This window comes from Phalacrocorax aristotelis, chromosome W, assembly GCF_949628215.1.
Source record: "Phalacrocorax aristotelis chromosome W, bGulAri2.1, whole genome shotgun sequence".
Lineage (NCBI taxonomy): Eukaryota > Metazoa > Chordata > Aves > Suliformes > Phalacrocoracidae > Phalacrocorax > Phalacrocorax aristotelis.
In genome coordinates this window covers 26,030,591-26,046,662 of record NC_134310.1, presented here as the reverse complement: position 1 = coordinate 26,046,662, position 16,072 = coordinate 26,030,591, and the positions used below count along the sequence as shown (strand labels likewise).

At 59.5% G+C, this 16,072-nt stretch overlaps 1 protein-coding gene across 1 annotated transcript in view; it reads right to left on the bottom strand.

Moving 5' to 3' along the window:
• NFIC (nuclear factor I C) overlaps positions 1-1,492 on the bottom strand; it is a 37,300-nt gene extending 35,808 nt beyond the window's left edge. The window contains 1 exon segment of the mRNA XM_075077523.1: positions 1,318-1,492. Within this exon segment, the coding sequence (XP_074933624.1) occupies positions 1,318-1,347 (30 nt within the window). The 5' untranslated portion in view covers positions 1,348-1,492.
• Between the last annotated feature and the right edge of the window lie 14,580 nt (positions 1,493-16,072).

Sequence of the window (16,072 nt, the reverse complement as noted above, 5' to 3'; positions counted from 1 at the left end):
GGCCGGACCCCGCGATACCCTCTGGCACAACGCAGGTGTCGCGGTGCCACTGAGGGGACCCCCCAAAAAACCCCACAAGGCAGCTGAGCCCGAGCCTCTGAGGTGGGGCCTGATCCTGCCCTGCAGCTCCCGCGCAAGGGACAGGGTCTGGCGGGAGAACTGCGGACGCGGGCTCTGGCAGCACAGCCTCCCGCACCACAGTGGGCTCTCGCAGGGTGCGGCATGAGGCCGAGCTTTGAGCAGGCAGCAGCGCCAGCAGGGAAGAGGTTACCAGTTGGGGACGCGTGGGGGAAGCTGCCTGCTCAATAATTAAATAAATATCAGCGATCAATAAGGACAGAGCAAAGGCACGGCCGCAGCGGTTGTGGTGCAAGCAAAGGGGGGTCCCCTAAGTCTCCCCACCGTGGCTGTACCAGCTGTAGGGGGACGACTTCGGGGACCCTGCCGTTGCCCACGCCGTGGGCCTTGGCGCAGCCACCCTGCCGTGCACCACTGGGCCACGTTGGCGTGGCCTGGAGTGACACCAGCGTCCCTGCGCAAATGGCTCCCCTCGCGACCCCTATGCGCAGATGGGGGGCCATCGTTGCCCCCCACCCACCCCCCCAGCCTGGAGACTTAAGGGGTGTCCCCCACATCCTGCCATGCATGCTCCCCATACCCTCTGGCCCACCAGCACAGCACGGCGCAGCTGTTTGCAAACTGTCCTAAACTTGGTGGATTTTGAAGAAAAAGCCTGTGCCCCCCCCCCCTTGCACCCCACCATGTGCAGCCAGGCGGGGGGGAGGGGGGGAAGGAAAAAGTTTCATGCTACGCAAGAGGCGCCGTGGCCGAGGCCGAACCCGCAGCACCAAGCCCCCCCCTCAACCTCCCCGAACCCAAGCAGGGACCCCCTGCAACCCCATCGCGTACCCCCGCAGCCCCAGAGCTGGTGGCTTCCCTGCGCCATCCACCGCCGGGCGCAGTGAAGGGAAAGAAAAAAAACCCAGAAATACCCAAACCGCAAGGCAACCTTCCCCCCCCCCGGCACCCCAAGTGAAAGCGGAGGCAGAAAAACCCCCAAAAGCACCAGAAACACACAAACACAAAAAACCCAACCCAGCCTAAAAAAGGCGCGGGGCGGGGGGAGCAAGAGGGAAACGCGGCTCCTCCGAGCAGCCCCCACCCGCCCTTTCCATGTTAAGATTATTTTTATCGGGGGGGGGGAGGTTTGCTTTATCTTTTTTTTCTTCTTCTTTGCATTGCAACTGTAAAAGTCTGTTGCGGCGAAAGAGGGGACGGGAATTGGGGGGACGCGGGGTTGGGGGGGGGCCCGGTTACCTGGGTCAGGCAGAGAGGAGACGAATACATCCCGAGCCGTGCTGGGAAAGTGGCTAATTGCAGGGCTGAGACTCGAGGCGTAAAAGTTACTGAGTCATTTCGGAGGCTGGAGCAGTCCGGGCGTTTTTTCTCTCTCTCTCCTCCGGAGCGGCTGTACGGGGCCCGGGGGGGGGCGGCCGGGCAGGGGGGGGGCGGCCCCGCGGGAGGGGGGGCCGAGGAGGAAATAAAAAGGGTCCAACTTCCACCCCACTACAACAACAACAACAAAATATTTAAAAATAAAAAGCAAAATTTTCCCTCCCTGGAAAATAAAGCGCTGCTTTTTTGTTGTTGGTTGGTTGGTGGGGGGTTGGGGGGGGGTTAAAGGGGCAAAAGGCTCATCTTCCGTCGGGGGTGGGTCGGGGGGGCCCGCACCCAGCCTGCAGGCAGGGGCGGCGGGCAGCGGGGAAGTTAGAGGGGAAGCGGCTCCATCCGAGAGCCGGGAGCGAGAGAGGGAGGAAAGAAAGAATGAGAAAATAAAAAAAAAAAAAAAAAGAAAAAAAAGGAGCGAGGAATGAAGTGACGTTATGAAAAAAGCCCATCCCAAAATATTACATCCCATTTAAAGATGTAGGAACCCCCTTTGGCTCGCAGGGCCGAGGCGCTGCGGGGCGGGGGGGGGAGGGTCGGGCCGTCCTCCCCCCGCGGGTCGGCGAGTTCCGCCGTGGCCGGGCCGCGCCAGGCGAACCCCCCACCTCCATTTTCTGTTGGTTTGGGTTTTCTAATTTTTTTCTTTTAAATAAACGGAGCAAATACGGCGATGGGAGAGAAAAAAAACCCAAAAGCCAAAACCTGCAAATTCATGTGCAAGTTCTGTGCAGCGGCCGGGGGATGCGCCCCCTCCCCAGCCCGGGGGGGCTGCCCCGCCACCTCCGCTCACCCCGCCGGGAGACGCTTACTTTCTCCTCCCGCCCCCCCCCCCCCCCTTTTTTTTAATGACCGGCGGCAGCTCGACGCTCTTCCCCGGTACCGGGTGGGGGGAGCCCCTCCGGGCAGCCCCGCGTCCCCCCGGCCCCGGGCGCACAAAGACGAGAAGGAGCAAAAGCGGAGCCGGGCGAACTCCAAACCGCAAGTTCTCGCTGCAGATACCCCCCTACCCACCCGCCGCCGACCCCCCGGTCCGCAGGCGCCCGTACAGGCTAACTAGAGAGCGGGCAGGGCGAGAAAAACAAAGGGAATCCCCGGCTCCGAATTGTGAAAGTGAGCCGGGGCAGTGCGGGATGGCATGCGGGTCGCCGAGCCCTGCTCCCACGGCCTGCGGACACGCATATGAGGGGGGGTGGGTGTATTTTTATTTTTAATTGCTCCCTGCAGTGACCTGAAACGCAGGCAGAGACCGCTGCGGGGCCGTGCGGGGCCGCTCCCGGCTCCAGCCCCGCAGCTCCGGCCCCGCAGCTCCCCCCGGGCACGCCCTGCCGGATCCCCTCCCCGCACCACTGATCTTCACTCTCAACTTTTACCACCTCCTCCCAAGGACGAGCACCCCCAGGGGTTCGGGGTTCAATCCCCACCCTCATTTTCTCCCGCATTAAAAACAACCCGGCGGCGGCACCGGCACCCCGCAAACTTCATGGCTGGGCCCCCCTCCCGCACCCTCCCTGCCCGGGGGGGGTGAGCCGTGGCCTGGCAGGAGGCGAAACCCAGCACGGCGGGGCTGGGGGGAGGAACGACACGTTTTTATTGTTACATCAAGGACGGCGATTCGGTTTCTCCCTCGCCCCCCCCGCCTCCCGCTGCGGACAGGGCGGCCCCGCACGGCGCGGCCCGGACTTGAGCGCGACCCTCCCGGGCGTCACTTCCAAGTTCAAGTCGGTGCGGCTTCCGAGCCTCTCCGCCCCCTTTTTTTTAGCGGCCATTTTCAGCTCCATCCAGCCCTCGGCGGGCTGCGGAGGCTCCCCCCGCGCCGCGACCTCCCCGCCGGGCGGCTCCCGCCTCCGCCACCCCCCCGCCCCGGGCCCGCGGGGGGGTAGGGTGGGGTGCGCGGGGGGGGGTGGGCAGGGGGAGGAGAGACGGCGGCACCTCCGCTCCGCCGCCCCGGCCCCCCCCTCCTCGCCCCCGCGCCCCCCCCTCCCCCCCCACGGGCACCCTATTAAACTCCGCTGCCAGCAGCGCCCCAGCCCCGCCGCCCCCTCCCCCGCAGGCAACTTTTGCTGGTGGGTGCCCACGCGAAGACACGCACGCGGGTGGGGTGGGGGTGGGGGTGGGGGGAAGAGGAGGAAAGTAGAAGAGAAAATGAAAGTGTCATGGGACCTACCATAGCCAAGTGCAATTAACGGGCTTCCAAGTTGCTGCGAAAAGCAAAGCAAAGAGGGTGGGCTTTTTTGGTATTTTGTTCTTAAAACGTGTGTTTTCCACCAAGCCGAAGAGGGGGGAGCCCCAAAAAGAATTAAAAAAAAATTACCCCCCCCCGAATAATTAACAATAAAAGCCCCCCAAGGGCAGCGTGAGCTCAGCGCCGCTCCGGCTCAGCCCGCCTGCCCAGGGCCACGCTCCGGCCCCGCCGAGCCGCGGGGCAGGGTCCGGGCCGCAGCCGCCGAGTGCAGGGGGGGGGCGGCGGGACCGGCTGGGGGGCGGCGGGAGCGCGGGGCCCGAGCCCAGCCCGGCGTCATACGCCGCGGGATTGGGGGAGGCTGAGGTGCGGGCGGGGGGGGGGGGGCTGATTTTAAAAGGGGAAAAAAATTAATTTTTAAATTTTTTTTAAATTAAATAAAAAAAGAAACCGAGCGCGGGCAGAGGCCGGCGGCGCGCCGGGCTGCGCCTATGGCAAAGCGAAGCCGGCATGCCCCCCGCCCCCCCCAGCTAAGCCCAACTCCGGCCGGGCACGGCTCCTCCTCGCAGCCCGCAGCGCCCCGGCCCCATCGCCGCCTCCTCCCGCCGCACCGAGTCCGCCTCCGCCTCCGCCTCCTCCTCCTCCTCCTCCTCCTCCTCCTCCTCCTCCTCTGCCTCCTCCCCTCGCCCGGGGCACCGGCGGCGCTGCGGAGGGGACGCTCCCGTTGCGGGGGCGGGGAGGGAGAGGGAGGAGGAGGAGGAAGGCTCCGGCCCCGGCCCCGCTAGCCCGGCAGCGCGACGGCGGCCCCCGGCTCGTGCTGGTAGGTGGCGGGGGCTGCGGCGCGGCCCCCCCGGGGCCGGCGGGCCGCGGAGGGAGGCGCGGGGCCGCCCCCGGCCCTGCGCGGTGCGGGTGGGCGGAGGGAGGCAGGGATGGGGGGGGGGGCGCGGCCCCGGTGCGGAGCTACCGCAGAGCGGGGAGGAGCCGCGGGCAGCGCAGGGTCCCGCACAGCCCGCCCCTGCACCGGGCCCACGGCGTGCCCCCGGCCCCGCACAGTCCCCGGCTCCGCACCGCTGCCCCGCACACCAGCGGCCCCTCTCCCTAACTCACGAGCACCCCAGTCTCCACGGCCACCCCCACTCATGTTCTCCGGCCACCCTTGTCACCCCTTTCAGGTGGGCACAGACCTGCCGCCACTCCCATCCCTGCCCCGCTGACACCCCCCCCCGCCTCCCCCCCCAGACTCCGGGATCCCCCCCGAAGATCTCCCGCCCCCATTCCCTCCAGGGTACCCCATCCCTGCCCCTCCATTCCTCTTGTGCCCCCTCAGCACCCCCACGCCCCCGCTTCCCCGTACACCCCACCAGGATCCCCGCTGCACCCCCCTGCTCTCTCTTAAAGCCACAGGCCTCCTTGCAGGCGGTGCAGGGGCTTCATCGCGGGGGGGGTGGGGGAGGGGGGGGCTGGAGTTCGCCCCCTGCCCTGGTCCCGCTCAGAAAGTTGGCAGCACCCTGGGAGCTGGGTTCGGTGCGGGAGCGGCGCAGGGCGCTTGGAGGGAGCACTTGCCTTCGGTTCCACCGAGCCCTTTTGTGTCTGGCCCTGTATTTTTAACCCTTGTTATCGAGTAATCCTTTAATCTTTTAATCCCTTCAAATAACCATATTTTTCTATAGGAAGGGAACAAAAATCAGATTTTTTTTTTCCCCAGTTTGTGAAGGGGCGAAGTGGGCGCTGTGCAGCCGTGTTCTCAGGCACACTCCGTAGCCTTGAACAAACAGGAACATAATCTCCGTCTGTCTTGCGCTCAAATGATTTCAGCACGATAAATAATACGCTAAATAATTTATTCCATATTTTTAAAATAAAATGAAGTGAACTACGCTGCTATTCCCCATGATTTTATTTCATTATTTTCTCCCTCTCTTTTTTTGCTTTTTTTCTGGGGGGGACTCAGTGAGCCCTGAGCGTTTTTACAAGGGATCAGCTTGATTTTAACAGGGATTTTGCATACACTAGAGGTTTATTTTATCCATCCCCGTATCCCCTTTGCCTGCTAAACCCACTGTGCGCATACTAAGATACTGGATGTTACATGGCACAATTTGTGTGTTCACAGGGTGTATTTTACTGCCGTTCATGTTGTTTGTCAGACACCGAAGTATGGCAATTGGCCTTATGGAAATGAGAGCTAATTTGGTTTCAGCTTTCTATCAAAAAAAAATTCTTTATATTTACAAGCTCTAGAACTTTTTTTTTTTCCAATCACCATCTGCTCCCCCCAAAAAAAGCCACTTCCCTGTTTTAAAGACGAGAAAAAGGCTCCTGGCTGAAATGAGCAGTTCACTTGCCTTGTCCCAGCTTCATAAGCCTTAAGGAATGTAAACTCGGCGGTAACTTTCCTCGAGGAAGACAGTTTTCATTTTCTGCCTGACACCGGGTGAGATACAGCGCAAAAATAAACCTGGGGAAGAATTTGCCAATTTTTAACTGCTTCCGAGGCTGCCATCGGTGCCCGCCTGGCAGCTCCCCTCCCTCCTGCCAGTGCTGCCTTTTGCTGCGGTGATTCCTTGGCTCCTTGTGTTTTGGGGAGGACACGGTTGTCTGATGGGCCCCAATGGGCCGGGGGTGCCAGGCTGAGGAGGAGAAAGGCGGGGGGGGGTGAAAAAAAGCAGGGCTGGGGTTTTATTTTCACTTCTGCAAGGGCCTGGGCCACAGGGGGGTGGGGAAGGGGGTTCTGCCTTACTTATTTATTTTTGTAATGCTGTTAAAGTATTTCCTGGATGATTCGAAGCCGGGGTTGAAGGGCTGCTGGCCTCATCTCTGAGACACCCCCGTGGGTTTCCAGCAGCCCATGAGCACACATTGCGCCCCCCTGAATGAATTCCATTTCTCCCATCCCAGCGAGGGGCCTGGGGACTGATCCTGCACGCACCCTAATGGCAATGACCCTGGGCTGAAACAATCTCGGCGCAGCAAATGGCACCTGCGGTCCCAGCGTAGGAGGCATCCTGGCCAGCTGTAGCCCTGATCCTCACACCCTGCTGCGGGAGGGGTTTCACTCAGCCCCAGGGGAGCAGGCAGACTGTGAGGTGCAGGCAGGCTGTGGGGTGCGGGCTGTGGGGGTGCAGACAGTGGGTGCAGGCGGGCTGTGGGGGTGCAGGCGAGTGGCACTGCCACAGGGCTGGGGAGCAGCCACTGGACCCCACTACCAATCCATCCCTGCTTGTCCCAGCCAGCCCTGGTTCCCGGTTCCCCGGCCCTGGTGCAGCCACCCCAGCCTCAGACCCAGTTCCTAGTGTAAACCCAGGCAGAAAAACACCAAAAATGCAATAATTCATTTTTTCTGTTGTTTCCAGGCTGCCTGTAAACAGCATTTGAGGGGGCAGAATCCAAACCCAATTTAATTTTCCTGTGCAGATCATCCCTGCTTCCTCAAATAAGGAAAAAAAGGGGGTGATTTGGGGTCCTGTTCTGTTTCTTCTAATGGGTTTTCACAAGGGTTGAACTCTGGCAGTTGAAGCTGAGTTACTCCTATTTTGGCACGGAGATGGAGAGTCTGGATCAGGCCCTTTGTTTCATGCCTTGAGTGCACATCCCAGCCTGGCTGCAGGCTTCCGACCACTCGTCTGTGAAATCAGCACTGGGAACAAGTGAAAATTTGTGTGTCCCCCCCCCAGTGAAACTGGCTGCTGCAAAGCCAGTGAAATCCCACGCTGGGGGTTCACGCTGTTCCCTACCGCCCTGTGCCCTCCAGCCGGCCCGTGGGCAAAAGCCCCTGAGGCTTTTGCTGGCTCCCTGAGGGTGCCAGCCCAAACAGTGCCGGGCAGCCCCGGCACGGTCCCGGCGGCCAAGGCAGCCGCGCTTGCCCCCTCCTCAAAGCTGGGTTTTATTTCTAAAGAGCATTTCATGGTTGATTTGTGCTGCTAAGAAGCCTTGATGCCAACTTTTGGGCTCAGCCAAGGGGGTGCAGATACCCGTGGAGCAGCGTGGGGCTGGATAACACCCCCCCATCACCAAGGGAAAATATTCCCCAGCCTCATTAGCCCTTTTCTTTGGCTCATTGCTAGCATTTTTGCAGGGTTTTTTCAAAGGTCCTATTCTGCTGGGTGCAGCCCTTGGGACTGCCAGTGCCGCCGAGCCACGTCCCTTGCCAGAAAGAAAGAGAAAGGGAAATAACCCACGTTGGGACAGTTTTGTTACTGCCTTTCTTTGCTTTTAAAGTAATTTTTAAGAAGAATATTCTGGTTTTGACCAGAATTTATTTACTTTATTCCTGCATATGGCTCTTGGCCTGGGTCCCAAACAGGCAGAGGTCTGGCCCGGCTCAATTCAAAGCCAAAACATGCAATGAAAAAAGATTTTTTTCCCCCTTTTCTCTTTCTTTATAAAGCAAGTTTTAGCTGGTGAAATTGTTGCTGACAAGGGGGGTGATTTAAGTTTAAAAACTGCTAGCAGATTTCAGTGAATTATTCTGCAGGAATTTCAAGGTTTTTCAGGATTTTTACTGTGGCTTTTTTTTTTTTTCTGCAGGTTAGGTATAAAAAAAAAATCCCCACTTTTTTTTTCCCTCTATTTTTTTCATCAGCTCAAACACCACCTCTTCGCCCTGGATTTGTTGGAAACCAGCCCTTGAAGAGCTGTGGCTGGTGAGAAACCCCCGTTGCAACCCTTTCCCAGCTCCTGTGCCGCACTGTACTGAGAAGCTTGATTTCCCTGGGCTGATCTCCCCCGAACTGACCCTAAAACTTGTTTCTTTACATCAAAAGGGAGGATTTTTATCTTTTTCCCTGTGTATGCAGGCCTTGCCGCTGCCAAACAGCTTCAAATCCACCCACAGGGCTGGGGTGCTTTTGCCAACCCTGACCTGGGGGCTCGGCCAGGGCAAAGCCCCTGCTGGGTTTTGCAGACGTGTAGATGGAGGCGCCAGGAACTCTCCCGAATGCCGAAATTTCACTCAATTAAAAAATACCCAACCAACAGCAAAACCCCAAATGCAACCAGGAAACATTTCCCCACTTGATTTCCGCACACCCCCCCCAAAATAAGAAATAAATCAGGTGTGGCCACTCTCTAGGGCTGGTTTGTCATGTTGGTATCGGGAATTTGGGGAAATTTCTGAAGTGAGAGGAAATATGGCCCCATCTCTTTGTTCAGTGTGAGTGCATCTGGATTCGCTTTTTTTCCCCTTCCTGCAGACGGACCTGGCAGATGGGGGCTCCTGCCGTCGTCCCCGTGCTGCTTGGCAGAGCTGCCAAACCACCGTGGATGCCCCGTGGCCCCGGCGGCCGGAGAGGGCTCAGCTTCGGGAGCGTGGCCAGCTCGGTGCCTCAGCCCTCATGGCTTCCTTGGCGTGGCAATGTGGCTCTGCGCCCACACACTGCAGGCAGGTGCCACCGCCATGCTGCTCCCAGCAGTGCCAGGGGCCCCCGAAACACCCGTGGGCTGATGGGAGCAGCACCCAAGGGTGGGAGGAGGACAAAAATCACCCCAAATATGGCTTTGCTGGGGGGGAGGGTGGAGGAGCAGGGAAGCCTCTCACCAGCTTTGTGGAGCAGAAAGTGAAAGTGGTTGGTGGTGGGTGCAGTGAGCAAGTTGGAGCTCTGTGCTGACAGGGGCTGGCACCCCTGTCCCGTCGGGGGTCAGTCCGTGGGAGCTGCCAGAGCCTGGGGAGGACAAAAGCAGCCGGTGCTGGTGTTCTGGAGCCTGAGTGGGAGGGGAGGAGGAATCGCAGGGGAATTTTAATCAGTTCCCAAAGCAAACAGAAGCGCGGGGAGGTAATGAGCTACCTGGTCCTGCTGCCGCTCCCGCGGTTCTGCCTTGCCACCAGTCGCAGCGGGGAGACCGTGCCTGGCCCTGAGCCCCCGTTCTCCCAGTTCACGCAATATCAGGGACTGGGGCTCCAGACCAGTGCCAGGGGCCAAATGCCCCAGCAGCAGCAATGGAAAATCACCATTGTCCAGTCGCTCCGGTCCAACACCAGGGCCAGGCATGGGGGTTTGTGCTCCAGGCGCAGCCCTCGTGCCTGCCGCGCTGCAGCAGGAGCCCAGCGCCAGCCCTGGGCCCACGGATGGCCCTTTGGACGAGGTGTTTGCTGCAGGAGGAAACGGTTTCTCCAAGGGTTTTGTTTGCCAGAGGAGAAAACTGGGCTGGAATTTGCGAGAAGAAAGTTTGAAGGGAAAGAACGGCAAAGAATTATATTAGTTTTCCAGAATGAGCTTCCAGTTGCACTGGTGCACGGAGACGCGTCCCGAAGCAACGTGAACCAGAGGCATATGCAAAAGTAATATCAGGCGAAGGGTCCCTTCTCCGGGAAAAGTTTAGCAACTCACATAATCAATTGCCAGCCTACGTCTATAGCTAAACCAATTACTGCAAACAAATTGGCATGAATATTCGCCTCGCAAAGCTCTCCGGCTGCACAAAGGGCTTGCTTTCCCCCTTCCCCTGCCACGATTTTACGAGAGAGGAAAATTACTCGGATGCTGAGCGTACTGTAAGTAATAAGGGCTTTGAAAATAGGCTCCTAATTAAAAATGATACCACTGCTCGTTTGTTTTTAAGCACACATTAAACGCTTTTTTTTTCCTTCCCTGCTGCATTCAAATGTTGGGGTTGCTGGCTTGGTTTTTTTTTGTGAAAACTGGCTTTCCGTGTCGTGATTCTGGTTTGATTTGACTCCCCCCACCCCCTCCGGGGTCTGCTTCGAATTAGTGAAAGCCAAATCCAAGAAGCTGGAAAAGGATATTATAGAATTTTCCATGTCCTTATTATTTTTTTTATTAGCGGGACTGGGCAGCTCGGCCGAGCAGGGAGGAAAAAATGGCTTTTGTGGTTGCGGCAGTTGTGTGAGCCGCTGGCACTGGGGCTGTGCTCGCCGGGTGCGGAGGCAGCAGCACCCGCCTGCAGCTGCGCTCGCCGGCCCCGGGCCTTGGCGGGGGAGACGCTGCCCAGAGCACTTGGCACAGGGCATCGAGCAGCTCCAGCCTGGGGAGAGCACCGGCCTGGCTGCCTGCGGTGTTTTGCCGGGTGGGTTCATCCTCTCTGCAGCACCCCGGGGTGGTAAGCGAGGGGCAGGGGTGGTGGCAAGGGATGCGCAGTGCTGGCATAGCACCTGCACCGTGGCATTGCGGCCTGTGGGCTGGCGGGCAGTCCAGGCGCCAGCCAGCCCCGGTGCGTGGGGCAGACACCGAGGGATGCTGTACTACCTGCCAAAGGCTCCCTGGGGTCATGGGGACATGCAGGGCACTTGTGGCTGCTGCGACAGCCCCGCGATGCGCAGGCATCGCCCCGGTGGGAGCACTATCACACCACATTTTGGCAGCACCCCAGCGGCGGTGGGTGCTGTGTGGCCTGGTGGCACCAGTGAGCAGCGCTGGGGACCAGGGACCTCTGCAGGGCAGAGGGGGCAGGTGGGGGCCTCGTGTAGCCCTGGGAGGGGGGCACAGAGGGGGACAATGTTTCATGGTCCTGGTCTAGAGTTGGCTTATAAACCCAAAGTTATTGCAGGGAGAGGGGCTGGGGTGTCATGTTCACAGGCTGCGGAGGGTTGAGCCCATCCCCTTGCCCAGGCAAAGGCGCCCCTGCCTCAGTTTCCCCATTCCACGCCATGACAGGGAGGGGGGATTTGGCGGCCGGTTCCCTCCCTTTTTCACACACGGGGGCTCCGAGCAGGGCCTGGAGAGTTAATACCAGCGACGCCAGCCCTCGGCTGCCAGCACATGCTCTGCCCAGCCCTGAAACCCAGCCAGCTCCAGGCTCCGGCAACAACAGCCGCTATTGTGCGCCGGCAGCCCTGCGCGAGCACCCAGCTGCTGCCGCAGGGTGGGAGGGTGCAACCGGCGGGTGACAAGTGGACTTTGTATCCCTGCTTTGGGCTGCTGGTTGTTGCTTTTTTTTTTTTTTTACAGGGAAGCACAGAAAACAGGGCGTTCAGCTCCTGGCATTTCTCTCAGCCCGCTTTGCGGAAAGCGAGGGGAAAAAATATTTTTTTAAGGGAATTGCTTGGCTTTTTTTTTCTTTTCTGCCTTTTTTTCCCATCATTTTTTTCTTTTCGCCCTTCCCTTTTGCCCCCTCTTTTTTGCTTTTTTCTTTTTTCCTTTTGTTTTCCTTTTTTTTTCCTTTCTGTTTTTTCTTTTTTTCCCTTTTTTCCCCCCTTTTTTTTCCTTTTTTTTTTTGTTTCTTGGGTCTCTTCCTACAGTGGCCATGGATGCATCTCCTCAGAGGGGCTGTGTTTACCCAAGTGGCACCATGTTTGTCACCGGGGTTGGCTTGCTCCCATGTGTAAATACGTGGTGGGAGCCACGTGACCATGCCAGCAAACATCCTCCTGCCGCCTGTCAGTGCTGGGGCCATTTCTTCTCCCTCCCTGGCAGCTCCCGGGTCCCTTCTGCAACAGTGGGGCCGAAGCCTCCCAGCTGCTGCTCCCCAAGTTTGGGGTTCAGCCCAAAACTCCATCTGTTCTGGGGTGAAGAGGGGCTGTGCGGTCCCTGCCCCAGGCCGCCCGCTGGGGCAGGAGGCACAGTCTGTCCCTGCTGGCCCATTGCCATGGAGCTGCAGGAGAGTCGCCTCCTCCCACTGTGTTAGAAGTGGGAAAACTGAGGCACGGCTCTGTGCTGGCTTTTTGCCGTCAACAGCAGTGGGAGCAGATCAAACACACACAGGAGGATTTTCCTGTTGGATCCTGAATCTTTTTAAAGCAACATTTTTGTGCCTTTTGGGGGTGAGGGCTGTCGCTGTGGCAGAGACATGGGGTCTTGCACCCCACTCCCAGCTCGATGCGTTGCCCGTGGGGTGTGGGGTGCTGCATGGGTGAGCGCAGGAGCATCCCTGAGGTGGGGGTTGGTGGGGTAGCGGGGGAGGCACCCAGCCCTGGCAAACAGGCAGTGAAACTGTGACACGGGGCCAAGATGAGACCCGCAGCCCTGCACTGAAATGCCCGCGCTGGTGCTCCCCACCTGCCCAGGCACCCTGGCTGTATGCCTGGAGCAGGAAGAAGGGGGAAGGCAGCATCACGGGCTGGGGAGCCAAGCCAAATCTCAGCCTGGTGATAATGTTTAACGTTGATTTTTTTGTCTTCCCCTTCCTCCACCCTGGCAGGACTTTGGTGCATGCAGAGCCAACAGCTCCTGTGGCACAGACTTCTTGCCACGGGGCCGTCCCGCATCCGTGTGTCCTGTTCCCTCCATCCTAACTGGGCTCTGAGGCCTAGACCTGCCCAGGGGGCTTGGAAGCAGACAGACCCTCCAAATAAAGAGTGTTTTGGAGGGATGGGGGCACCCTGAATTCAGGGTTTCTTTGGCCAGGAGCAGGCCCCTGTGAGTGCTCTGCTGCAGCCGGGTGCTGTGCGAAGCTGCGTCCCTCATCCCAGCCCTGCATACACCGGATCCGTCTGTTACCCCCCCACAGCCCCCGGCTGCCACTTCTGTGCCAAGGGCACAAATGCACAGGGAAACAAAACTGATTGCCAAAAGTGGGGCCAAAGCCTGTCGGCACGGAAGGAAGCTGACGGAGGAGTCCCCAGGCACCACTGTGCTGCACCCATGCTTGACACTCAGGGGGAGCAGGGGTCTGGGGAGCACGGTGCAATGCCTGGCTCCCAAACTGTCCAATAAATGTGGGGTATGGTCACATTCCCCAAGCCTTGGGGAGGACCCTGCCAGCCCCAGCCTCCTCCATGGAGCATCGCTGGCCATGGGGCTGGGTCTGTCCAGCCTGTGCACCCCAGACCCGCCAACACTGCGGCGCAGGGCCATGCCGGCTGTGGGCAGGTCTCACACTGCTCCTGCCCCGTCTTTCTACTGGCAGCAGAAATTGCCACGGCAACTGGCTTGGGGCTGCTGGGGAGCCCCGCACCACCTGCCCCGTAGCACTGCAGACCCAGCTCCAGCCTCTGAACTGGGAAGTCTGTCTCGAAACCAGTCCAACTAGAATAACTGGGAAGGCAACTGTGGTTTCTTTTCAGGAAAAAAGAGACCTCGAAAAAGAACTGAAACTGTTTTCATTTGGACAAAAATATTCCTAGACATTTTTCCACATTTTGCCAGTGTGCAAAAGCATTTGCTTTTCATTTTTCAGTGGAAACCCAGAGAAATGTAATTGAAAATGATGCTTTCCCTGAGAAAAAAAAAGGCAATTACTGCTGAAAATACGTTTTGGTAAAAACAAAGCAACCTGGTGAAAGAAAACCCTTCCAAAACTGGGCGCGGCCTGTGCTGACATGGTTCCCCCAAGTTCCTGTCGTGCCTGAGCCATACTGGGATGCGCGGTGCCGCCCGTTGTGGGCTGCCCGGTGGGCTCTGCTGGTGGTCGCGCCTTCAGGACCGGCAGTGGCTGGTGGACGCGTGGCCCTGGCCCCTCGCCCTCCGTCGGAGCTGGGGACCCGCCTGACAGCGGGTGCGGGGCACAGCAAGGCGTCCCTGCCGTGTCCCTGCTGCATCCCCCGCGGCCTGCCTGCATTTTGGAGAGGGGTGTGAAGCAAACATGAGACGGCCTCAAACACTCAGTCCCATGGTGCTTTTTGGAATAGTGATAATTAAATTCAGACTTTTTTCCTTTCAAAATGCCCTGGAAAAATCCAATCACTTTGCAAATCAAAATAAGCATTTCCAATTAATCCTCTAACTCAAACCACATGGCTTTTAGGGAACGCGGTTGCACTCTGCTGAGACGCTATTTTTAAACTGGTGACGGCTCTGGCGATGTTCTGAGCATGCTGCAGGCAGGCGCGGTGCGGCCCAGGCGGCCAGGAGCTGCCAGGCGCAGGCACTGCCAGAGCGGGGCTTGGGGGCACCTCGTCCCCATCCCCGCAGGTGTGAAGGCGCTGGCTCCAGGATGGGTGACAGCTCTTCCCGACAGCACTGGGGGCTGCAGGGACACAGGCTGAGGCTTCATGAGTTCAGCTTCCCACCTCCAGTGTAGTGGTGGTGACCCGGCGCCCCTCCCCAGAGCCAAGGGGTCCCAGTGCCAGCACCCCCCAAACATCTCCCCTGGGGCCTGTGGCTGCACGAACTCATGGGCAGGGATGTGGGGTCTGTGGGGCCGGGCACCATGGCTGTGCCAGAGCCAAGGGTGGGCACGGGCGCTGTGAGAGCAGCACCAGTGTAACAGGGGGAGGATGAGGACATTAAACCCTCCCTCTGAAACACCCTCCTGGGTTTACCGCAGAGATCCTGCCAGCGGGTGAAAATCCCCGGCCCTGCTTGCGAGGCCGGCAGCGCCTGGCACCACTCCCAGTTGTGCCAGTGGGAGGGACTGGTGGCACTGATGGTCCACCTCCCTCCTCCCTGGGGACAAAAGCTCCAAGGTGCCCCGTGGCGGCCAAGGACACCCAGCTAAGTGATGGGGACAGCTCCTGTCCCCCGGTCCTTGTCCCTGTGCCACCCCCATGAAAGTGGCATTTCCAGGGCCCCTCCGTGGCGGTGCCAAGGCTGTGCTGAGTGGTGCCAGCTGCCACCCGCTGAGCCCAGGGGGGTTATTTTTAGCCCTGGCTGGGGATTTGGGTGCTAAGCAGCCAGCACCTCGCAAGCTGATTTGAGCACTAAGCTGAAAAGCTGGGGACGTGGCCAAGGTAGGCACTGATGTGGCCCTGGCCCCCACCCGCCCCTGTGCTGAGAGAACTGATACCCACGCCCCCCCAGGGAGGGGACACTGGGTGAGCAGGAGATGTTGCGGGGTGGCAGCCCCCCGCCCCCTGCCACCGGTGTCAGTCACCCCGCATGCCCAGTTGGGGCAGTGCTGCCGGGGGCAGGGAGTGGGGGTGCTGGCCCCCGTCCAGGCTGTGGGGGCTGGCGCTGGGAGAAGCCGCCGCCGCCAGGGCGAGGTGGGAGTGGGAGCTGCACACCCCAGCCAAAGTCAACTCTGCCATCACCGTTCCCAGGCTCCACGTGCTGATGGGTGCCTGAGTGCCCGGGGCCTGTGCAAGTGAGGTGCTACCCACACCCCTGATCCTCCTCTTCCTCACACATGTGCTCCTGCACCAGTTTTTCCTCCTGGACTGTTTTGGGAGCAGCCAGGAGCCCGCAGGATCCCCTTTCCCTAGGGGAGGGAGCTGTGGCGGGGCTGAAGCTGGGTTTGGCACTGTTTTGGGCACCAAGCCAGCTGGGGGACATGGGGATGCTTAGGGCCTGCTTCACCCCACTGTGGGGGCTGGAGTACCCACATCACCAGTGGAGGAAGAAACGAGGGTGCTGAGCTCCTCTGGGAGCTGCGACGAAGGCAGGATGGCGGAGCCAGACAATGGAGCAGTGAGAGTGCCTGTCCTCAGCCCAAGGTGCCCCAAACTTTGTGCTGTGCCCCCCTGACCAGCTTCTCCCAACCAGCATCCTGGCCTCGCCTCTTTCATTGCCTCCTGCCCGTGCCCTGTCCCCCATCCTGGCCATCCCCTGTCTCCCATGCTGTCCCCACTGGTGCCCCCGATGGCTAGGCTGCTGGCTGGGAGAGACCTGTTCCCTG